The sequence below is a fragment of the Nanorana parkeri genome, unplaced genomic scaffold (assembly GCF_000935625.1).
Source record: "Nanorana parkeri isolate BGI_ZX_2015 unplaced genomic scaffold, ASM93562v1 scaffold180, whole genome shotgun sequence".
Taxonomy (NCBI): Eukaryota; Metazoa; Chordata; class Amphibia; order Anura; family Dicroglossidae; genus Nanorana; species Nanorana parkeri.
In genome coordinates, this window is record NW_017306448.1 from 2,548,012 (window position 1) to 2,573,807 (window position 25,796).

A 25,796-nucleotide genomic window follows, 5' to 3' on the forward strand; every position below is an offset into this window, starting at 1 on the left:
TCCCAGTTTGCTTTGCATCTCTTTCCCTGCTGCTTGATGTGATGGAATCTGGGTTCCACAAGGCTACATATCTCATCATGCATTGCTTCCAGCAAGTAATGATAATGTTACATTGTTCAGATGTTAAGCTGTAGTTGAGAAGGCAGTCCATATTCACAGTGCTGAGTGAAATTGTGTCAGTGCATTGAGGAAGTACATCCTATGGGCATTTTCAATAAGTAAGTTTACAAATTTCTAGATGGATATGGTTATTAGCAGTGGGATAGAACCTAAGGAAATAAATCTACAAATACAGATTTATTTTTAGTTTTTGGCCAAAGACACCCTTTAAACAAATCAAGATTATTTTACATTGTCTGTATATTGTCTGTTAATTATGTGAGTAAGACAGCTGCGCATAATGGCAGAGTTAGATAAGCCAACCCCAACCACACCATGTAGGTACAGTCTGGACCCCAGTTTCTGCCTTACTTCCAAGCTACACCTCCCCAGTGAAACCTGTCAGTTTTTGGAGTATATCCATTCTATATTTTGGAGTGTATTCATTGAGTGTATTGATTATGACATCAAGTTTGAAATATACTACCGTTTTGTAGTATACACCAAAGTTCAAAAATGCTAACTCTGAGAAAGGCCATAACCTAAACAGAGAGGGTCAGCCTTAGCTTGCCCATTATGATTGTTTTTGCCTCAACTCCATAAAGGTTAAATAACTTTAAACTTAGGAGTTAAATCTTAAAAATGCATATAAGTGCCCTAACTATCAACAACAATGTATCTTATTTGTGTATCACTCAGCTGTAGATCCTCAAATCATCTCTGAATTGGTGCTGACACTGTCCTTCCTTCTGGAGGGTGGCTACTTTTGTTCCCCATGGTCCCTATGTGTGTTGTAAAGTACAATCTCAATACAAATTAGTAAACTAAACGTGAGATTGTAGACCATCTCAGGAGTAAGCTTGGAGCGGTGACTACTTTACAACACACACAGGGACTATGGGAAACAAAAGTAGTCACCTTCCAGAAGGAAGGACAGTGTCGGCACCAATTCAGAGATGATTGGAGGATCAACAGCCGAGTGATACACAAATAAGATACATTTTTGTTAATAGTTAAGGTACTTGAATGTATTTTTAAGATTGAACTCTTGAGTATAGTGTCACTTTAAAACAATGTGCTCTTATGCATTTGGCCTCTTTTAGGTCACCTAACGGATTCCTCCACCATCCCGCACAGAGGAAATCGAGTTCCAACGGGCCTAGTCTCCATTGTTTTCTTTCCCCGGTGAAAGTCTTCCTCTTCTGGCTGGTCCTGGGCACTGCATTCCCATTGACTTCTATGGGGCTCTTCTTCCTCCCCCTGGGGCCCCATAGAAGTCATTGGGGATTTACTGCACAGGCACAGCCAGGAGAGGGAGACATTAGCTGCTGGAAGTAAACAAACAACAAGGGTCGGGCCCATCAGAACTTGGTAAGTATGCATCTGTGCGCGGGAGGGTAGAATAGGTTAGGTCCGCTTAAAGAATCCAAAAGGTTAAGTGTGCTTATCCTTTAATAAGGAATCAATGTTTGCTCTAGAAGAACAGAAAAATATTGCAAAAAGACTTTTTGTTATAGTTATATTGTGTATTATTTTTTTGTTTATTTTAAACAGGCACACATCTTAGACCTTATCAGAGACATAATTTAACTCGTACTACACATGGCCTAATCAAGAATGCTGATGGCATGCTTATTGACTTTCTGAGAATGAGCAAAATCTTCTAGCACCAATGCTTTAAAAGGAGAATTCCAGATTTATTCTATTTTCTTGGATTCTGCTTTAAGCAAAAAGCTTAGAGCATAAATAACGGTATAAAAATCAGAGCCATACAGCGGTAGGGCGTCCCTATATTAGGCTGGCTGCATTATATCTTTTGAGTATAGTTTAGTTTGTAATTATCATACTGGTTTGAAAACAACTACATGCTCATGTTTGGTGGTGGCAATTGAAATAGCTTGCAAGGAACAATTAGAGCATTTGTAATTTAATAAACTGTAATATTTTTGGCATGAAGAGCATTGACTAATTGAATGTTATTTGTTGGGTTACATCCTTGAATGAATGTTACTTTAGTTGTTTGGAAATTGTATAAATGTTATGTTGGCCTACTTATTAACAATGTGCAGAGTAATGATATGGATTTGTTTCTATCAACTGAAAAATGTATAATTGTCAAAGGTTTAATCTAGTCTTTTGCTGAAAGATATTTTCTTATTGCTTGCTGTGGATTACAGTATGTCAGAGATTGAGTATAACTGAGGTGCTGCCATCTGCTAACAAACACACCTAATTGTTCATTGTCTAAATCTGGAACCTGATTGCATGTACTCCAGCATCAGTCTTGGGCTCAACGGACACTTAAAGTGGCACTAAATTCAGGAGTTAAATCTTAAAAATTTCAAGTACCTTAACTATTAACAACAATGTATCTTATTTGTGTATCACTCGGCTGTAGATCCTCCAATCATCTCTGAATTGGTGCCGACACTGTCCTTCCTTCTGGAGGGTGGGTACTTTTGTTCCCCATGGTCCCTGTGTGTGTTGTAAAGTACTCACCGCTCCAAGCTCACTCCCGTGATGGACTACAATCTCACATTTACAAGGTTATTTACAAAAGGGTGAAGAGTTTGGAGAAGGCAGGAGAAGGGAACAATATAGCTGATTTGGAAAAATTCTCCAATTTAGCTCACTTTCCAGTTCAGCTATGTTGTCCTAGATTGTTCACTTCTCCTGCCTTCTCCAAACTCTTCACCCTTTTGTGTATAGCCCTGTTAGTTTAATAATTTGTATTGAGATTGTATTCCATCATGGCAGTGAGTCCGGAGCAGTGGCTACTTTACAACACAGACAGGGACCATGGGGAACAAAAGTAGCCACCATCCAGAAGGAAGGACAGTGTCAGCACCAATTCAGAGATGATTTGAGGATCTACAGCCGAGTAATACACAAATAAGATACATTGTTGTTAATAGTTAATGTAATTGTATTTTTAAGATTTAACTCCTGGGTTTAGTGTCACTTTAAAAAGCTGTCAAAACTCTAACAAAGCAATAAAGATACAGTAATTAGTTTTATTTGCTAGGCAATATGTATCATTAGCATCCAGTTTGAATTTTGGATTCTGAATTTATCAAATTGTTTGTAATATGGAGAAGCCATCACCGTAATTTGGCTTTCCTATTGTCAAGGCGGTTTGGCAAAACAGTGAATTTTGGCAGGGATATCTTACTGATAGTTTTAAAGAGAAAGCCAGCAACTTGCAAGCAGCAAAGCACAAGCCAAAATATCACTTTGAGTAGATGTGGGCTTTAATAAGCTGAGAGCTGTAAATCATCGAATCATCGAGCAGCTACCCTTCTTTTTTACAAAAGGAAAAAGTGGGAAGCAGATCATCAATTTAAAGCAAGCCAAAAAACAGAGCAAGAGGAAAGGTAGGTCATTACAATTGCATATATCAAACACATTTGCCAGTGCTCAGTGTTGCCAGATCAACACTTTCATTTAAATCCAGTTTCTAAACTACAAATTCCAAAGGTCTCAAGTGCCTAGGCCTGCAAATATACATAGAAGCCAATTTACACTAACAAGGTACTTTTAAAAGTGTAGTCTTTTTATGAAGTAGAGTCTACATTGATTAATCTCCTTCCTGAAGAACCTCTTCAAAGTTGATATTGGGTCAAATGATGCCTTCTGTACTAGAATGGGAAAATGGCCCAATTCTTTTATGTTCAGTTCTGTATACCAAACGCATTAACTGGTGCCAAGGATCGCAACTGATTCTCTCAATTTGAAACACATGGAAGGCCTAGCAAAATATATTTGTGTTTAAGCCAGTTTTCTTTCTGGAGCATATACATCCAATGATTTTAATAACGTTTGTAGAGTTAGATTACACTTTTCAGTTGGAAAAATAATTGACGTTCTGTGAGGTAGAATAAATATTTGGCAAACTGAAGGATCTGTCATAGCAGTTGAATATACATGGAAGGGTGGAGTGTAATATTGAGATGTTTGAAGTGAGATCAGTGCATTGTGTGATGTAGTAGCTGATCTGCTCCCCGAGCCAGAACTTGTTTTTGGATCTTGTCAGATTCTAGAATACAGTTGTTTAAACCAGTGGTTCTCAACCTGTGGGTCACGACCCAAAAGTGGGTTGCAACCCACAGTTGAGGAGGTTGCCACATGCCTTGTTGGTGAGAGGCTCCTCAGCCTCCTCCTAGCGCAGCAGTGTCTTTTCTCCAGCCACGCCACTAGATGGTATTCTGTTGACAGGTCCGACTCAAAGAGCCGCACTGACCACCACAGAACCCACACTAACCTCCACAGAGCCAGCACTGACCACCACAGAGCCCACACTGACCTTTCTCCTTTGAAGTGTCAGAATCATATAGTGAACTTTGATTTAACTTGGAAATACTTTTGAAATCCAATTTAAAGGAGTAATATGGGAGAGTGAAATACACCCATCCCAATAGTTAGAGCCAATGTGTGACACTGCTGCTGACACGCATTGGCTCTATAGATTGAAAACTGAGTGATCACATACCGCTGATCGCTCAGTTCACGATCTTCTCCGTGCAGAGAGCGGTGACCACTCCCTGCAGGGATTCCCCCCTCCCCTCTCTCTGTTCCTCCAGCACTGACTGGAGGGACAGACAGGGAAAGGGGCTGGCACAGCTGGCTCTGGTTCTACCGAGGCAGAGCCAGCTGTCAATTAGGCAGCAGGGTGGATCCCAACAATATTGTCAGGATCTTTCTGGCTGCAGCACGGCTCTGCGCTGTCAGCATATAGTGGGCAATAGCCTGCTATATGCTGAGTTTGGGTCACAGGAGGACATTAGTAAATGTCCCCTTGTCACCCTAAAGAGAACTATGGCCAAAAAAGGTTTGGCCATAGTTGTCTTTTAATCTATGAAAGCTTTTACCTCTATCAGTTTGCTGTCTGTGGCTTTTTTGATTTCCCCTCATTTTCTTTGACAATGACTACATGTCCATGGGACAGGAAGTGAGGGCGCATCTCCAACAAGGACAGATTTGCAATGGCACACAGATGGCAAAAAAAAAAAGATCTGACAGGGGTTTTACCCACTCCTTACTCTCTTCCAAATGGAAAAAAAGGTTGCCTTTAGATTTAAAACCCAGCTCCAGTAAGTTTTTTTTAATTCATTTTCCTGGTTTATAAAAACAAAAATGGCACTCCATATGCAACACTCGCAGTATCTCCAGGGCTCTCCTCCACAGTAAGCTTAGATGATGCTGCTGTTCCTGGTTGATTGATGCCTAGTGAGCGCAGGACACTTATGAGCATAGGACATCAAGGAGCTGCCCCCTGATGATTAATTATCCAGCTGCCTTGGGCTCACAGGAAGATGCTAAAGAGAGTAGCCCCACGTCATTATGTGGCAATGCCCTCCGCAGCATTCAATACCCACCCACAATCAATGATAGAAGTGGAGCACAATGTCACCACATTGGATAAAAGAAGAAAAGAAACAAGTTATGTTAAAAAAAATAATAATAGGAGTGGCAAGGGATGGGGCGCTGAGTCAAGGGGTGGCCCACAAACTGGATTTGGGGTTTAAAGAGTAACTCCATTTTTGTTGAGAAAAAAACAATTCCCTTGAGTGATCAATGTAGAATAGTTTTAACAAAACCTTGTTGCAGATTCCTTGCTGTTTCTGTTCTTAGGAAATAGCTGTTTGTTTCAGCATGTCCTTTCCAAACTGAACCCTTAATGGGAGGGTCTGGTTCATTATAATCAGCTAGTGAACCTTCTGGGTCCTAATGAGCAAAGGTATGGTGTCTGAATCCCCTTAGTAGTAATTAACCCTTAGGCTATGTTCACACCATGTCTGGAACAGATCTGCAAATGCAGTGCAGTGCGTTTCTGATGCATTCCAGAGCGTCTCTTCTTTGCTTAGCTTAAAATGGGCGTTCAGGTGAAGTCCATTGCATTCCAGTGTGTTTGCATACGTTTTGTTATGTGTTTAAATGTGTTCCAGACCAGAAAACACAGTGCCTGCAGCATTTTTTTCACTGCACCGGAACGGACTGCACTGGTGTGAACAGTACCCAAATACCATAGGCATACATTGGGATGCATTTCAGGTGCGGAACAAAACTGTTCTGGCCCGGACATGGTGTGAACAAGCCCTTAGGGAGTATCTTACTATTGTCACCCAAAATTAAATTCTTATAGCAAAGGATGCCTAAAATTGTACTTGTACCTTAGTGTAAACTTCTGTCAAAATTAGTCAGCCAATCACAGTAGGAAGTGACATTTTTGGGGAGCATTCTGTACACTCACTGTGTACGAATCACCTCCAGGTCGCCATATTGCATTTTATTTTTTTAACGGTTTTACAAAATTACAGCGCTGCACTTTAAAATTAAAATGTCATTGTTAATAACATTAAAATTACAAAATGGCTTGCGCATCAATTATACTCTGTACTCTGCCTGGCCAATAAAAAGTCACACACTCCTAATATTTCGTTGGACTTCTGCAGTCTTGTAGTGATGAAGTCTTCTCCAGCACATCCCAAAGATTCTCAGTGGGGTTAAGCTCTGGACTCTGTGGTGGCCAATCCATGTGTGACAATGATGTCTCATGCTCCCTGATCCACTCTTTCACAATTTGAGCACGATGAATCCTGGTATTGTCATCTTGGAATATGCCCATTGTGCCATCAGGGAAGAAAAAATTAATTCATGTAAAAACCTGGTCATTCAGTATATTCATGTAGGCAGCTGACCTCATTTTTTGGGGACATAACATTGCTGAACCTAGACCGGACTAACTGAAGCAACCCCTATAGCTCTTACCTATTTACTTAGCTAAATCCAGGTGGTGATTTTTCTTATGGAGCAAATATTCCCCCCAGGTCTCCTGCGCCAGCAGCCCTGCTGCCTCAGCTGTCACACACACACCACACGTGTCAAGCGGCTCCCGCAGGGTGATGTGTGTGTGTGTGTGTGAGAGCTGAGGCGGCGGGGCTGACAGTGTACCGATATGAGCGATGGGAGGGTAGGGGCCGCTTGTACTACTTATAGAGCCAGCGAAGCAGCGTTATTTACCTCTTCCATAATGCAGCTGCCCGTGCTGCCGCTGTCTAACTTCTGTGTCTGACCGACTTGTCACCTTCCTGTGTCAAGGCACATAACAGGGAAAGGGAGGAGTCTCAGTATGCAGAAGTTAGACACAGGCAACACGGGCAGCGTCTTATGGTCAGGTGCGTCTTATGGAGCAATGATCGAGCGGCAGGCGGGGAGGAGAGCGGAGCCGCTATCCTCCTGTCAGTTTCGGGACGGCAGCGGCTCCCCCTCTCGGATCCGCCACTGACATGCACACCCGACCTGCTGGACTGACCGGAAGTGACGGCACGTCACCAACGTGACGTCACTTCCGCCCTCAGACGAGCAGCGTTGTTGATGGGGCCCAAGCTGGAGTGGCAATGCTGGGGCCCTGCGCTGCTAGGGCCAATCCTCCATCCCCGGCTGCTGCGGGGGCCCGGCCGCCTCCTCGCCCTTCACCGTCGGCCGATACTCATGTATAGGTCCCGAGCGGGCCCAGGAGGCTGCCCGGGCCCCTTACATGAGTATCGGCCTACCCCCCTAACGGCGGCCCTGGTGGCAAGACTGGTACAAGACAACAGAAGGGCAACAGTGCAGTGTCAGATTCCTCGCATCACCTTTCAACATCTCGTGGAGTCACGAGGCGGCCCAATTAAGTCATCTCGTGGAGTCATCTCGTGGCCCAACGAAGTACTGATGGGGTGGTCATAATAATCTGGCCACTCAGTGTACTTAATAACTCTTAGCCTTCTTACCACACAGCTTAATCATCGAAGCTGTACTCGAGGAAACCTTAGGACTGCATGATGTACAAAGCAGAGACGACAGCACCTCACACTAAACTTTATACATCTAATGGATCATTTGTAGTCAAGTTGAATCACGTCACATTTCCATGGTTAACACTGTGTCCTCTGTCCTTCCTTATTATTTTGTTTTGATGGAAACACTGGGAGCTTAATTCCATGACATTCTGGTGACCATATTGTACAACACTTTGTGTGTTGACTTCTGCAATGACATCACTGGAACGCTTGCACAGGCAGCGCTGACAAGAAAAAAAAAGAGGAAACTTGGACTGAATAAGCTCTGGCTCTTTTTATATACTTTTTATATGTTTTTATTTCAGCGGTGTTATATAAATTTGATGAAACCGTGCCACTTCACATTTCGTTCAAGAACATAGTTGTAGTTATATCCAGTTTTCTGCAGTCAGTAAAACCTTTGGAATGTTTACTTTTTATTATGTGCTTTATATAATCATATATAATTATATAAAATATTTTCCATTAGCACATTACTTGTTACAGTTCTGACACTAACCTATGAATCAGTTATAAGTGGTTGGCCATTGGCTGGGGAGATGCAATTACCACCAGTATCTTAGGTGGTTTTTTTAAACACCTTTTTCTGGGTCTTTTTTTGCATTCTATTATTTCCCATAACCTGTTCTGTGCTGATGGATTTTCATGCTGTGACCTTCTTTGCCAGAATCATTTTGATGATTTTTCCTAGCCGTTCGGATTGTTCAGTTTATAAGATTTAAAGCGCCACAATTCTTATGGGTAATTTTATTTTACCTATGGCCTATATTACCTTTTATTTTTATTTTACTTTATTAAAGTGATATTTCACCTCTACACTTGAGGAGAAAAAAAAATAAAGTTAGAGCTGCCTGACGCACAGTATGATCATGCTTTTTTATACATATCTTATTTTAATTCCGGGAAGAATGAAACTTATCCCTTGCAGTTGGGCTACCTCTACATTGCAAGGGTTAAGTGCTTGTTTTCCTCTAGGGAAGGGTTTCTCAAACTCAATTTACTCGGGGGACCCTGGAAATATGTTTTAGTCCTGTGGGGGCCGCTATTATAACCAGTACCAGTGTTAATGTCTGCACATGTTACAAGCGGCAACTGTCACCCATTCAAGTTAATGATCGGGTGACAGCTGCTGCATGTAAACGGCTGCACACCACATGTAATCATATGTGATACGATTACATGTAGTTACAAAAACAATCGCTATCCCTGGATACACAATTGTGTTTATAAACTGCGCCTTTTCTATAATAAACTCGAGCATGATTAGACTTACAAACTGTGTCTGTCTATGATTGCTTCCCGGAGCTCTGTATAAGGATTTCTCTGGTGTGTCTGGTTCTGAGTGGTCTTCAAATTAACCCCTTACACTCTGTGTGAACACTGAGACGGGAGAGCTCTACACACAGCCTTCCCATCTCAGCTGTCACAGGAGAGCCAACACAGTTCTGTGCTCAAACTCCTGTATTGGAAGTGACATTCTATGACAAATAAACACGTGCACATAGGGCATGCATGTGTACATAAACAACTATTTCGCCTCACACATGTTGGGTATCACCGTATCACCTTGGGGTTTTTTTTTTTCATAATATAATGTTTTCACCTATTATTTTCCATCTCACTGCTGCTGATCTCCTCCGGCCTCTTTTAGGCTCTTCCTGTCTACATTCTCTCCCTCCATTCCCATATACATTATATGTCATTGCTTTGCTCTGGACCAGCTCCCTCATGTGACAACGGCGGACTGTGCCAACACAATGCATGTCGGCACAGTCGCTTGTAGTCTCCACCAGGAGCTGGGTGTGGGATGTGACTGGGTGACAAAGCGGGAGCAGAATTGTGAGTCCATTGTCACCCCAAAACAGGAAGTGCCTGAACTAGGACCTCCATGGCAAGATCAGCAGATATTATTTTAATAAAAGCTGCCAGTTTAAAAGGACTGAACATGACTAAAGCTTGTATGAGATTTTAATGATTGGGCTTACATACTGTGTATGTTACTGTTGCATGTAGGTAAGATGAAGTATGTTCTTATGGCCACATTCACCCTAGATGCGTTGGCATGCACTAGGCTGCGTCTTCTGGTTAAGACAAAATGCACAGACGTGAGCAAATGGCTTGTAATGAGATCTATTCATAGCAATGCATTGTTATGGTGCGTTAGGTAAAGAAAGGGACTGTTGGTGCACATTTTCAGTTCAAGTCAATTCACTGGAGTCTTCGAAAATGCACAAAACTCCCCAGTAATGTATCACACATACAAATGCATTAACATGGATTTAAAGTGGCCCTAGAATGTGATATATTTTTCATGTAGTAGTTTTAAACTCTCAAACATTTTTCAGTAATGAATCCAAATATCCTGAACATCCTGTTGAGTACAAGATAACAAGGTAGAGAGCAGTCTCCAGCAGATGTCCATCTACTAGTTTCCAGAAGGGAGGAAATTGAAGGGTGGAGGGAAGTGTCTTGACTTGCTGTGTCTGTGTATTTATGGAGACACACACATCTTACTAGCACACACAAGGGTGGCTCCATAGGGCCCTGCATGGGAAAGGAGACACCCTAAAACAGGAAGCCGGCACCAGTGCTCAGCGGATCAGCCGATTCTGCAGGAAACTAAAACCTTTAATGTAATTACATCCCTCAGAGATCTCAATGCTTCCCCTGCAATGCCTTGGGACTTGCTACAAAGTGACAATGTTACAGTCTGAGGACTGGGGGAGAGAAGAATGAGGAAATGCTTCCTCCTGCCAGCAGCAGACTGATGACATCATCTCAGCCTAATCATAACCACTTCACTGGAGTTGGGGCATGTTCACTCCAATACAGTGCATTAATCGCATAGTTGCATACAATTAATGCACTCTTTTGCGCATTGCACCTATTGTGCATTACAGTGTGGGAGGTGCATTCCATTGTCATTCATTTGCATTGCACCTCCCACCCACAATTCACTCGACCATGTCACAACGAGCAGTCCGTGCAATGTGTTATGGATAAAAAAAGTAGTGGGCATTATCAAGCGTATTGCGAGCAGGAGGTGCGTCTGGGGTGCCTTTCAAATGAATACCATGTTGTACGGTAGCGAGCATTAATCACAAAATTAACACACTGCATTGGTGTGAGCAGGCCCTTAAAAAAGAACTGTGGGGGTAACCTTTTTATGTCATAGTTCTGTTTAGGGTCACGGGAGGACATATACTAATGTCCTCCCGTGACCCAAAGCTCAGTATATAGCGGCCTATTGTCGAGATCCGCCCAACTGGCTGATTGACATCTAGACTATCATTGACTATCTAGAGGCAGAGCCAGCTGTGCCCGCCCCCTGCCCCGTTCGTTCCTCCAGTCAGCACTGGAGGAGGGGAGGGGGGGAATCCCTGTGGGGAGCGGTGACTGCCAGTCACGGCTCTCTGCAGGGAGATGATTGTGAAGTGAGCAAACAACGACGCGTATGTGTTCACTCACTTCCCGATCTATAGAGCCGATGTGTGACAGCTTCTTTGTCACATGTCGGCTCTAACTATGAGGATGAGTGGAAATCACTTACCTCATAGTTCTCCTTTAGGGCTGGTTGTTTAATGAATAAAGGTGCAATTTTTCAGAATGATGCTGTTGCTATACATTGTAACACATCAAGAATGTATTTGTACAGACTTGTGAAGTTGCTGGAAGGTCGCTTTGAAGGTTTTGTACAGCGTTATCAAACACATCATTTTTTCCTGCAGATTCACATGGATTTTCTGTGTGTTTTTTTCACATGCATTTAAAATCAGAAAACAGTTTCATTCCCAGCATGGATTCTCAGCTCCTATGATGCATTTGTCACATGTACTACAGCACATTTGTGTGATTTTACCAAGCTTCTTTGTAGAATTCAAGTGTAGAGATTATTTGCTGATGGTGATGATTTGTGCTCTTATTTTCTAGTTCCTTTGGCAGCTTACAAGTGGCTGGTGTGCTACCTTCTTCGGGAGAGTTATCAGAAGCTCCAACAAGAGAGGCAAAAGGCCACCAATGACTTTGATGCAAGAAACAATAGTCAGGTAGAGAATATTATTAATATTTTTATCCCTCCTTGTCCTGATTTCTTCTTATCTTTTTCCAGTATTTGGCACTGTTGACTACCTTCTTCTACTGCAAACTTTGTACTGTCCTGACATAAAGTAGAAATGAAGCCAAACCTTTTTTTTAGTTTTACATGGAGAAAGGGGGAGTTATAACCCCTGTCATTTATTTTGCCATCTTTGTCCCATTGGGGAAATTTCCCTTAAATTTTTTTCTGATTGCCACAAAAGTTAATCCCTCCAAAGTGAAGGAAATCCCTGGTGGTCAGCTGGGCCACCAGAAATAGTGTCCCCATTGGAAGATATCTCATCTATTTCTGTCCTGGTGATAACCCAAAAGAGAGGGTGAATCTCCTTAAGGGGGACACAGACAGCAATAAAAATCTGACAGGTGTTCTAATCCCTCTCCATTCTATCCAAAACTAAAAAGAAAAATTGTCTTTAGTTGCACTTTAAAGGAAAACTCAGTATACACGCACCACCTGCTGCAATATTTTCTGTCCTTATTTTAACTGCTTCCCGGCCTGCCATTGCAATTAAACGGCCAGCCGAGAGCTTCTTGGATGTAACAAAAAAGACAGCCTGTTAGCCCCGCCCACTCGTGCACGCCGTACGGTGCGTGCGAGCCGGAAACTGTCAAAACAATGTCTGTTGACATATAAGCGATCCAGTGGCTATAGAGCCACTGGATCGCTTGTATGAGGTGCAGGTAGGTTGCCACCCCCTCCACAGTGCTGGTCCCGAGCTCCACTGTGCCCAGGGCGGGCCGGGACCAGCACGGCAGCTCTGTGACAGGGGATCAGAGGGAGGTCAGCACACAATCTACCTCCGATCCCCTCTCCGGTGTCAGAATGCACGATGTGATGTATATTACATCACATCCACATTCTGCTGTCACTCTCCAGCTACAGAAGCTGATGAAGCAGATGTCTGCTTCATCAGCTTCTTTGAGGGTCCCAAGGTGATATTAGGGGTCTTAAAGTTTCCTGATGTCTCCATAAAGAGGACCTGTCACATCCTCGTTGCTTCTTAGCCCCCTATGTGATAACAATAAAGTTAAGTGAAAAAAAAAGTTTACGAATATTTAAGTTCCAGAAAAAGTCACACATAAAAAAGCACAAAACATGTTTTTAAGTCCCCACCCCCACATACACGCAAGCAAACATGCGTCGGGTGTGCATACGTGCGAAAACGACGATTGCGCCAATTACACCGAACATGTTGCATATCGAACGTCAGAGTGAGGGCAATAATTTTAGGGCCATCAATCACTGAACACATGTAACACACATCATCTGGTTTACTGTTTTGTTTTATTCATATTTAGGCAAAAATTTGTATATTAAGCGTTGATAGTCATAATATCTTCAAAATGTCAGTCACTGTTGTAGTGATGTGCTGGCTTCACTGTACCCCTCCAACCAGCCAGTGCAGAGCAGAATTGAAAAGACAAGGGATGGTCATATGATCTCTTGGTTTCACCAAATCATAAGGTAGAAAATGTCAAATAAAACTTGAAGTATGTCTAAGTTAGAACGTTTCTTTTACATTTGAATTGAGCAGGAACGGTTAAAGCCCATGTCAGGTTTTTTGGTTTTTTTTTTGCCATCTGTGTCCCATTGGGGAGATTTCACTTCACTTCACTTTCTGTTCAGTAGACAAAACAGGAAGCCACATTAAATATTTCCAAAGAGAGGGAAATCCAGAGAAATAACCTTTCTGATAGCTGACACCTAAAAAAGTGTCAGCGTTTGAAGATTTTCCCTCATATTCAGTAATGTGACAGTAGGTGTCAGGACAAACAAAAAAGGTGAATCTCTTCAGCGTGGACACAGACACAGACAAAATGTGAAACTTTCATAGTGGCAATGTGCCACTGAACCACCAGTGTTAAATAGACTTTCATTTTTGGACTCCCTGGATCAAAATATTTATTTATTACCATTTAGTAGATATAACTTAAATTTTTCTATTGCATAAAAATGTAATACTTTTTGGCCATTACACCCTATGCAGTAAAGTATTTCAGCAACTCTAACTGTACACCAGTGGTGAAATCTTTCTTCTGTGTGAAACTTGTGTTTTTTTGTACAGTCTTCTTCGTCACTGTTCTCTGCAGGGAGATGATCGGAAAGTGAGCGAGCAACGGTATGCGTTCGCTCACTTCCCGATCAATAGAGCCGACCTGTGGCAGTTTCATTGTCACACGTTGGCTCGAACTATGAGGTTGAGTGAAAATCACTCACCTCGGTGTTCATAGTTCTCCTTTAAAGTAATTTTCATCCATATTATGAATTTAGCTGCTCCATACTGGACTCCATATTCTAGGTGTAGCCTTTACAAGTGATCTATACAGAGACAAAGCGATATTACCATTGCATGTTTTCATTCCCATTTTTTAAATCCCAGACTTCCCAATACCAAAACGTCACAAAGGTTGATATTTATTCACTTTCTTAGATGCCCCATGCAAAAAAAAATGTACTTTACTTTTTACATGAAATTAATTTTTTTGTCAATTAAATTAAAATCATTTAACCTACTGCTTCTTTTTTTAGGTATATTACTGTAGAACGTTGGCCCTGGCATTCATTGAGCATACAGTACTACAGAGATACTATGAATACACTCATGACTCCAGCACTCCTATCTCCCTGCAACCAGTCCTGAGAAAGCTCTGTACACTGTATGGATTGTGGTCCTTAAGCAAACATATGGCAGTACTCTATCAGGGTAAGAGAGAAATGTTCGGTGTACATTATCAGGGCAAGATTGAAATGATGGGATACTCTACCACTGGCAAGAGTAAAATAGTGGTGGTGCTCTACTGGGGTAAGAGTAAAATAGTGGTGGTGCTCTACCAGAGTAAGAGGAAAATGGTGGAGGTGCTCTGTTAGGGTCAGAGGGAAATGGTGGTGGTGCTCTACCAGAGTAAGAGGAAAATGGTGGAGGTGCTCTGTTAGGGTAACAGTGAAATGCTGTGGGTACTCTACTAGGATAAGAGTGAAATCGAGGGGGTACTCTATCAGAATAAGAGTGAAATGGTGGGGGTCCTCTATCAGGGTAAGAGGGAAATGGTGGGGTGCTCTACCAGGGTAAGAGGGAAATGGTGGGGTGCTCTATTAGGGTAAGAGGGAAATGGTGGGGGTGCTCTACCAGGGTAAGAGGAAAATGGTGGAGGTGCTCTGTCAGGGTAACAGTGAAATGCTGTGGGTACTCTACTAGGATAAGAGTGAAATCGAGGGGGTACTCTATCAGAATAAGAGTGAAATGGTGGGGGTGCTCTACCAGGGTAAGAGGGAAATGGTGGGGGTGCTTTATTAGGGTAAGAGGGAAATGGTGGGGGTGCTCTTTTAGGGTAAGAGGGAAATGATTGTGGAGCTCTGTCAAGGTAAGAGGGAAATAGTGCGGTAACTCTGTCAGGTTAAGCGTAAAATGGTGGGGGTGCTTTATCAGGGTAGGAAAGAAATTATTCTATTAGGGTAAGAGTAAGATGGTGGGGGTGCTTTATCAGGGTAAGCAGGTAAATGGTTGAGATACTCTATGAGGAAAAGCAGAGCCAGGTTTATATTTTTTTCTCCCCTAGACCAGCTACCCTGTGCCTCCCCTTTCCACCACTCCAACAACTGTTTTGGATACTTCTCTTCCCCCCTACTGACACACTTAGGAACCTGTCCACAGAAACACATTTAGAACCATAGTGACGCAACCAGAAACATGGCAGAAGGAAGAGAAGAGTGGAGGTTTTGCCTAACAAACCTCTAAGTATAAATCCAGCATAAATTTAAAGAGGCCATGGCCTATGTGCCCTAGTGAGAAATCCAGCTGTGAGAGTGCAATGGTGGGGGTACTCTATCAAGGTGGGAAGATATGGTAGGGGAGCTCTGTCAGGTTAAGAATTCGATATTTGTGTAGAAGTATAAAAAAAAATGTAGTCACACACTTTCTGACAAATATCTATGAAGTAGAAGAGAGAATCCATTTTATATGGTTTTGGTTTTGGCTGGACTCCAAAAAAGAGCTTAAGATTGTAGCTTCTAATGGCAAAATGCTCTGGATTCCTAATTATACCCAATTATATTATGTTCATTTCATAATATGCAAAGTAGCTAGCTTTGCAAACCAGAAAACCAGAGTAGTTTTTTTCCTACACCTGATCTTGCACATCAGAGCTATTCCCATGCTGTTTCTCTGCCTGTCCCACTTTGGTGCCATGGCAAGTCAAGAAAAAGGAGAGACCACACGTAGCCCCTAACCTTTTAAACTTGCTGAACTTCAGGCTCAGAATACAATTCAACATTCAGAAGTGCATCACCAGTCATATCTGCTGTGCTGTATCTTTCTTAAAACAAATTTTTTTGATGATGCAGCTATCATCCCTAACGCTGAATAATCTAAGTGCACCATGAAAGTTCAGATCAGGCTAGCTTTACATCATCACTTCAGCATATGTATTGTTGTTCCCAGTAGCTGCTTTCACCTGGCCATCCCCACCCTGATGTGAGGCTAAGCCTGGGAAATAGAGAGTGCAGACTGCACTCTTCTGTCATTGCCCAATGTATCACCCCAAACCAAACCTCAAGAACAACCTTCATCATGGCATTCTACAACCAAATGCTGAGAATTGTAGATTAGTGTTTATTTCAAAATGAGCAGGAGATGTGCAGCCTGCCCTGCCTACCCCTGGACAAGCATCTGTCAAAGGAGCTTCTAGGTCCCTGGTGCCCAATCTGTGGCCAAAGAGCTGCATGCAGCCCTTTAATACACTTCTGGGCCCCTCAAACCCCAGCCATCAGGCATGGAAACATTGATGTGTTAAGTTGCAATGGCAGTGATCTCTAGCTGTCTTGGTTAACATGTCCCCAGTTTCTGACTGCTTGCTGCCTGCAGTATACCCTCATCCTCTAATCACTTCTGTGGCATGTCCTAAGTCTCTGACTGTCGTCTGCACTATAACCCCAGTCTCTAATCACTCCGGTAGCATGTCCCCAGTCTTTGATCATCTCTTGTACTATGTATTCTGTCCCTGACAGTTTTCTGTAGCATTACATATACTGAATATTATGTGCAGCCGTTTCGTGATGTCAGGAGCCGCAGTTGAGTATAATTTGACCACCACTGTTCTAGGTGCTATGGTTGACCAAATCGGCACTTAAATACTTTTACTGAAGAACATAATTTAACTGTTATGATGATCATGTTAGTCTGTGGGTTTAGCAGACGTTCTCCATGCCAGTATAATATTGCTGGGAATGATAATTATTGAGTAGAGGATCCAGTCTGGCCAGTATCCCCATCCCCATGTCTTGTGGGTCAGGGAGGTTTGCAAAGGTCTAAAAAAAAAGGTTGAACTCTGTCCATGCCGGGTGAATAAAGCATATGATCTCTACATTTCATTCTGCAGTGCTATGAACTCTTTGTCTTGGGTAATTTGGTGGGGACTAAATACATTCATTAAGTTGATGGATTCACTGCGATGTAGCAGTGCTGCTCCGTGCAGCTTTTTATTAGATATCCTAGTTGCTACACCATCCTACCGGAATCAGCAGGATCATACAATCATGCCATCTTTAATTTAAACCAATGGGTTTGCCCACAATCCAATTGTCAGTGTAATTTTATAGACTTTTGTTATATGAGAAGACAGGCCTGGAACAACAGACGGAGGCGTATGTGTAAGGCCTGCATGACTGGGTTTGTAGAGGCAAAAGGGAGGGATACAAGGGTTAATATGTTCATATAGATAAGGGGAGGTTATAAAGAAGTTATGTAAGCGTAATAATATGAGGTTTATTCACAGGAATCAGTGCCGTCTATGTGGCAGAATTCAGAGAGATTGTGTTACTGGACTATTGTTAATAAGTGCTGTGTAAGTGCAATGTAAAACAATTACATAGTCCCTAGTGAGGAGCGACATATCATATGCTTACCTTCTCTCAGATGAAGACTGAACATTTCATTACAAGTCAAGTGACTTGAGCTGTGATCTCTTGTTTATGTAACATGGTTTGAAATATCTAAACATATGTCGGAGCAGATTAGTAATAATAAATATTCATAATTATTTAATTAAACTTCATAATTGTACTATTACCTTTTACTATCTAGATAAAGGTCAGTGGTGAGCGCAAATTCCACAGCAACCAATGATCAAAGATACTGTATCTTTCCATGAGAAGATTATATTGGCCCCCTTTGCTAAGGTCGTCTCCTGCAATTTTCTTTTTGCCAGACTGCTATGCTGATCTGATGGCTTCAGGTCTTAACTAGGTTCCCCTTTACCTGGGCACCTGTCAGTTCCAATCACAATGGGACCCAGGCACAGATCCCTCGCTGATCAGAGCAGTACGGAATGGGTGTCACTGTTGTAACTTCCAAAAACGGAACTTTCTGGACCCATGTTGGTCTATAGGGAGTCGGATGTAATTGAACATGTGTCCGTTTACATCAGACTACCTCTAACCCATCACAATCAGGTCCACCAAAATGGAACTCTGTTCCATTTTGTTTTTCGGACCAGGCCAGAGTTAGGGGTAATCATATGTAAACGGACTCACGTCTGTCTAGATCAGGCTACCCATAGACTGCCATTGGGCTTCCAAATGGATCCACCTGAAAAAGGGACCACCCATCTGAAAGGGGCCTAAGTCAATTATGTGGATCAATTGTGCAAATTGAAAGCCCTGACTCCTCTCTAACCATTCTTGCTGCAACTCTTGCAAGTCAGTGGCTCAGAATGTTGGTGAAGCCACAAGTTCACCATGACAGCCCGGCAACTATCATTTCCAGAAGAGTTTAGCAATGGCAGCCTCCATATTTCACTGATTAAATGTTCATTATACATTTTTTCTAGTATATGCTTGACTTTTTATAATGGTTAAATCATGCCTTTCATACAGGTGGATACTGTACTGGTGAACTGCCTGGGAAGATAATACAGGATGCAGTCCTGGAGCTGTGTACAGAGGTATAAAATAAATCATATCATTAGGAAATAGAGTTTTTTAGTTAAAATGTACAAAAACAGAAATGACCAATAAAATGCAGTAACTTACAGTAGATAAATTATGGTTTGAACGGTAAAAGATGATTCCTGATTGGTTGCTCTGGGTTACTACAAAATCAATCTAACAATCATTGGTGGTCAAAGGCACTTTAAACTGCCACTAAACCCGGGAGTTAAAAATACATTAAAGTACCTTAACTATTAACAAAAATGTTTCTTATTTGTGTATCACTCGGCTGCAGATCCTCAAATCATCTCTGAATTCCTGACACTGTCCTTCCTTCTGGAGGGTGGCTACTTTTGATCCCCATGGTCCCTGTGTGTGTCGCTCCAAGCTCACTCCTATGATGGACTACAATCTCATGTTTAGTTAACTAATTTGTATTGAGGTTTTAATCCATCACAAGAGTGAGCTTGGAGCGGTGGATACTTTACAACACACACAGGGACCATGAGGAACATGTGAGGTCCGGTCCTGGGCACCCCCCGTGGAATATGGGGCAGTGCAGGGTCCCGGTGTTAGAACACCGGGGCCCGCACAGCCGACTGGGATCTCAAGAAATTTGTGGTTATATTAGTAAAATCTATATTGCACTTACATTGTATGCCCCCGAATTCCGAATTACAGCTAAGACGAATGCAAACGAATCCGAAATTCCCGTTTTCCCGAAATTCGTTATTGGACGAATTTCTTTGCACCATTGACACCATTTTACCTCTACAACACATCTATGATTAAAGTACAGAGGCTATAGTGTAGAGGTTAAAGCACAGGATTCCTATTGCTAAGGTCCTAGGTTCAAATCCCGGCCAAGTCAACTAATATTTAACGTTTTTTTTTTTTCCTTTGCTTTTAATTCACTTCAGAATTATAATGTATCCCAGTTTGTAGTTGTTCCACATATAAAACTTTGTTGGCCGCTTGTTTCCAATTTGAACACAAAAAAACGTTTACTGAATGCTAGAGATGCAGGTGTCTCATAAAACATCAGTATGGAATACTCTGCACACACACAAATCAGACAATCCTCTTGTATAATTATACTGCTACCAGTTTCACAGCTAACAAGCGATGAGAATAGCTTTCTCCCATAACAAGGGATGACGTATGGAAAATCTCTGTTTAAAAGACAGATGATTGGCATGGAGACAATACAACCGAATTCTGTGATCCCCCCCTAAAAGAACTCTGCAAGTGTGAGCGTTCATGTTACGGTTTGTGTTCCATTTTCTAGCAACCGTTTACTCCTGCTCTGTTATGTCTTTGTTACTATGGAAAGTCATATTCACTGCCAACTTTTTTGTCCTTCTCACACAGTTGAAAGATGATGCAGTGTCTCTAGTGGATGCCATCGCACCTCCAGACTTCATTTTAAACTCACCGATTGCCAGAGCTGACGGAGAGGTATATTTATTACACAGCATATGGTAGAAAATGTTCTGCAACATGTTCTTATGGGCCTCATTCACAAGGACGGGTGTAGACGGCTGTTTAAGAGGCTGTGGTAATCTCGCCTGGATGAGCACAGACCTGGAGAGCCCCACATACTGCGTATAGGGTTTACTGAACCCAACATGGAGCAATCATTTGTGTACACATGTGCTTGGCTGTTTGCTACATGCAGCGAGTATTTTAGTAGGGTCATGTCCTAATAAGATCCTGAGCACTGCACTTGTCCAAAGTCACTATCTCACTCCAAGAAGGTGGAGCACACATGGCCTCTTTACTGTTGGTGATCAGAGCATTTTCAGACAATCTATGAAATCCACAAGAAAATGACAGCTGGACAATGAAAGCTTGAATCTGATTGGTTGTTTTACATTATCAGAGGAAGTTCTTCCATTTCTCAGTTTTATACCAAAGCTTTTTCAAAGACGAGTGCAGTGACTATATGCAAGGTTCAATAACATACAGTAGCCAAACAGTTATCTGTATGCAGATCAGTGGATTAAAGTGGATCTAAATCCACCAATTTCAAGGGGAACTAGGCTCACCTTCCCTTTAGCGATGCAACGTCTGTAAGCGCCCTCACCGGCACTGACATCTTCTCCTGGATTTGAGATGTTTGGCCATCTTGATTGGCTGTGTTGGGTGGTCATAGCTTCTGTGCAGGAGTTCATTCATCCCAGCATATGCGATAATTTAACACTGAGCTGCATATGAGAAGAACAGACAGGTGAGGGGAAAAAGCAGGTAAGGCCCAGTTTACAATTGGGATAAGGGCTACATGTGAATTCTGGCAGCAAGAATCTGCTGATTCCTGTGGTCAGGATGGCAGGTGTGTGCAAATAGCTGCTGCCGCTCAGCCTACAAGAAGCAATGTCAGGTTGACCTTGACTACAGCATTTTGCGGCTGCTTGGATGTAGTCAGATATCCAGGGTTTGGGACAGATGATCATCCCTTGTCACAGCCTGCCTGTGTCCAGAGATGACCATGTGTTTTTAACTGCAGGTAATTGGTGGATGTCCAATTAAATCCAAACAGCCGGCAACAGCTACATTCACAGTCAACCTGTAATTGTTTTGTATAGGCTGAGCGGCAGCAGCTATTCACAAACACCTGTCATCCCGAGCCTCAGGAATCCGCAGATTCTTGATGCCAGAACTCACATATAGGCCTATTTTTAGCAGAAGAGACATAGAGGTCAATTTATCAAAACTGGAGCAGATCTGCATGGCAACCAATCAGCATCCACCTTTCATTTTTAAACCTTAACTGAACTAACTGAAAAGAGAAACTGATTGGTTGCCATAGGCAACTGCTCCAGTTTTAAAAAATTGGCCCATAGTATGTCTCTTCAATAAAAACCGTGCCTGACTGTGTTTTTTCTAGAGGTGCACCAAAATGAAAATTTTAAAACCGAAATGTAAAAACATTTTGGGCCGAATCCGAAAGTGTTTTTTCCTAATTTTTTAAAAAAAATTAAATATTTCATTTTTATTTATTTTTTTATAAAGGAATCCTCTGAGTGTTCCTATTTATTCATAACTTGAGGACATTGTATGTTTACTATAACCACAATCATGAATACACAGGAAGTGATGTAGATCACTCCCATCCATTCATAATTGGGGATCACAGTAAACATACAATGTCCTCAATTATTTACAAACACTCAGAGATCACTGATCGCTGAGTGTTTGTACTTGCTCTCCTTCCTGACAGCTGTTACAGGAGGCTGAGCGAGCAGTGCGGGGAGGAGAGCTCAATCTCCTGTGACCGCTGACTCCTCCCCCGCACCGCCGGCCTCCTGTGACAGCGCGGGCTGTCTCCGCCCACACACCGCTCTCCTCTGATCTGTCACAGGAGACTGAGCGGTGTGGGAGTAGAGACACCGGCCGCTCACAGCGCAATCCTCCTGCAGCGCTCGGCCACCTGTGACAGTTTCTCTCCTCCCCGCTGGGACACAGAACAGCGCCCAGCGGGGAGGAGAAAAAGCAGGGATGTGCCGCTATATCAGCAGAAAAATGGCACTTTCTGCATTTTGCCAAAAGTGTCATTTTCGGCCAATATGTTTTGGCCGAAAATGTTATGTTTTTACAGAATGTCCAACTAATTTGGGCATGTGTGTGACATTCTGGCTCTGTAGGGGTCAATTTCTAAGTGATAATGAACACAAGCAAAACTGTTATCTTCCAGGGCAATACATCATTAACAAATGTACCTATTTATACTTGTTAATGTCAAATCAAACTTGTTAACTAATGCTATGGGTATCCTGACACCCTCAAATAAACTTGGACATCCTGTGAAACGTGCATACTGAGCTCTCTCCCCATAAACTGCTGGACAGCCGGTAAAAAGTTTCACTTAAGTTGCGGCTTTGCTAGCATGACATCTGTTTACAGTCTAACTCTGATGATGTTTTGCAGCTGTACAAGAACCTCTGGTCCACAGTTCTACAAGGAGAGAAAGTGCTGGAGCGACCATCTTGGTGGGCAGAGTTCTGCGCTGACAAGCCTGTGATTGGCAAGCTGAGATCTCAACTGTGAGCTGATGTGTGTATGTGCCTCCAGATGCTGTGTCCTCTAAGGGTACAATGTGTCAAAATGATCATATCTACAATAGTCTGTTATGCACAAACTATAGGTTTTAATGACCAGGAGAAAGAGCAAAATGGAATACATTCCCATCCCACACCAACCAGTCAGAATTCACCTAACTGAAACCAGATCAGGGCAAGATGGATTCTGATTGGCTGTTCCCACACAAACCAGTCAGAATTCACCTAACTGAAACCAGACCAGCGTAAGATGGATTCTGATTGGCTGTTCCCACACAAACCAGTCAGAATTCACCTAACTGAAATGAGACCGGTGCAAGATGGATTCTGATTGGTTATTCCCACAGCAACTCATCAGAATACACCTAACTGAAACCAGACCAGCACAAGATGGATTCTGATTGGCTGTTCCTACACAAACTAGTCAGAGTTCACCTAAGTGAAATCGGTCCAGTGCAAGATGGATTCTGATTGGTTCTTCTGAGTGTTGCTCTTTGAGATTGGCTCTTTGCTTTGATTATTAAATATATGCCCGCTGTGCACTGTAACTATTTAGTTACCAGATAATTAGAGAAGTGATTTTAACCCGTATTTAGCAGCACCCTTTGCATAACCTTCCATCCAGTGGGCCATAATCATCACATGAATTCTTGTTTACATCCCCCATACAGCATATTGATGACTGTAACTTTAACCATTAATTAACGATCACATAGGACCTCGTGTACAAAAACAACGTGTATTTCCCATATTAACCATTCATTTGTATGAACTGCACTTGAAATATGACTATTAGAATGTGATTGGGTGGGGATTGGGGGATTAACAAAGCAATTTACGTAATTTTTTGTAAATATAGGCGCATCTTTCGTTTGCCAAATCAGCAATTCAGTTACACAAGTTCTGTTGGAGGGATTAATACAGACTGGTGCACACCACAAAATGTGCCAATTTCTTTATACCTGCTTAATTTGCACTTCCTGCACATAATTAAAAGGGGGACATGTCAGTTAGTTAATTTATTTCATGGTGGTGGTGTGCCAGATTCACGTGTGTGTACTCCAGTGTGCCCCGAAATTTTGGCTCAAATCTGCGGTAATCTTCCTCTATGATCGTGCTAAATTTTATCCTTCTCCTCTTCTCCATCTTGCATTGCAGCATCTCGCTGACTGTCGGTGCAGTGATGTATTCAGGATATGGCACATGCCCTGAGTGCCACTTGAAGGGGGGCAGGGGAGGGCTGCTCCGTGTGCAGCAGGGGAGAGCTGACTTTTTTCTCTCCCCACCCCTATCCCATACACCTTTCCCTGCGTGGCTCTTAATCAACCAGGGATGCTCTGGCCGCTGTCCCACCCAGCTCCTCCCAACTAGTAACCAGTGCCACAGTAATCATTACTGTCTCCCCTCCTAACTTGCCACTTTAGTAATGGTGAATATTTTAGAACTGTTTTTAAATTAGAACATTGGTGTAAGTGTTGTATTATTTTCTTCTGCACAGAAAATGCCCCCCCACCCCCCCATTTTTTGGTGCACCAGCTGTGCCGTATCACGTTAAAAGTGCTACACGACAGTTTCTATCAATGTCCGTCCGTATGCGCCAATGTTCTAATTTTAACAAATTTCTAAAATATTCACCATTACCAAAGTGGTGTGAATACTGTCATGAGGAGGGGCGACAGCAATGATCACTGCAGCAAGGAGAGGAGAGGGGGATGACTTCATCCTCTGCCATACTCTTCCTCAACTGTCTATAAAATTCAATTTACCTCAAAAAATTTTGGATGATCCCAGTGGCATATTATCTCAGTTTTGCGCCAAACTTTTGGCACACACTGCAGTAAACACGCTCATATCTGGTGTTTTACCAACATGGGACAAATAAATGCATTGGTACATTCTGATTTTTAAATAATTTAACACAGGAAGAACTAATTAGGCAGACATATAGAAATTAGCAAAAGTGTTCTGGGTCTAGCGCCACTGCAAGGGTTAAGCGCTCACTTTTGTCTAGGTGCTAAAAAAAAAAAAGTTATACTTTTTTGGACTCTACAGATAATTAGAGAAGTGATTTTAACCCGTATTTAGCAGCACCCTTTGCATAACCTTCCATCCAGTGGGCCATAATCATCACATGAATTCTTGTTTACATCCCCCATACAGCATATTGATGACTGTAACTTTAACCATTAATTAACGATCACATAGGACCTCGTGTACAAAAACAACGTGTATTTCCCATATTAACCATTCATTTGTATGAACTGCACTTGAAATATGACTATTAGAATGTGATTGGGTGGGGATTGGGGGATTAACAAAGCAATTTACGTAATTTTTTGTAAATATAGGCGCATCTTTCGTTTGCCAAATCAGCAATTCAGTTACACAAGTTCTGTTGGAGGGATTAATACAGACTGGTGCACACCACAAAATGTGCCAATTTCTTTATACCTGCTTAATTTGCACTTCCTGCACATAATTAAAAGGGGGACATGTCAGTTAGTTAATTTATTTCATGGTGGTGGTGTGCCAGATTCACGTGTGTGTACTCCAGTGTGCCCCGAAATTTTGGCTCAAATCTGCGGTAATCTTCCTCTATGATCGTGCTAAATTTTATCCTTCTCCTCTTCTCCATCTTGCATTGCAGCATCTCGCTGACTGTCGGTGCAGTGATGTATTCAGGATATGGCACATGCCCTGAGTGCCACTTGAAGGGGGGCAGGGGAGGGCTGCTCCGTGTGCAGCAGGGGAGAGCTGACTTTTTTCTCTCCCCACCCC

At 42.4% G+C, this 25,796-nt stretch overlaps 1 protein-coding gene across 1 annotated transcript in view; it reads left to right on the forward strand.

Moving 5' to 3' along the window:
- The window catches only part of ACOX3 (acyl-CoA oxidase 3, pristanoyl), an 82,231-nt gene extending 59,166 nt beyond the window's left edge, over window positions 1-23,065 (forward strand). The window contains exons 14-18 of the mRNA XM_018554975.1: window positions 11,871-11,986; window positions 14,566-14,740; window positions 18,907-18,974; window positions 20,332-20,418; window positions 22,888-23,065. Of these exons, the coding sequence (XP_018410477.1) occupies window positions 11,871-11,986; window positions 14,566-14,740; window positions 18,907-18,974; window positions 20,332-20,418; window positions 22,888-23,007 (566 nt within the window). The 3' untranslated portion in view covers window positions 23,008-23,065. The remainder of the gene's footprint in view (window positions 1-11,870; window positions 11,987-14,565; window positions 14,741-18,906; window positions 18,975-20,331; window positions 20,419-22,887) is intronic.
- Window positions 23,066-25,796: the final 2,731 nt, after the last annotated feature.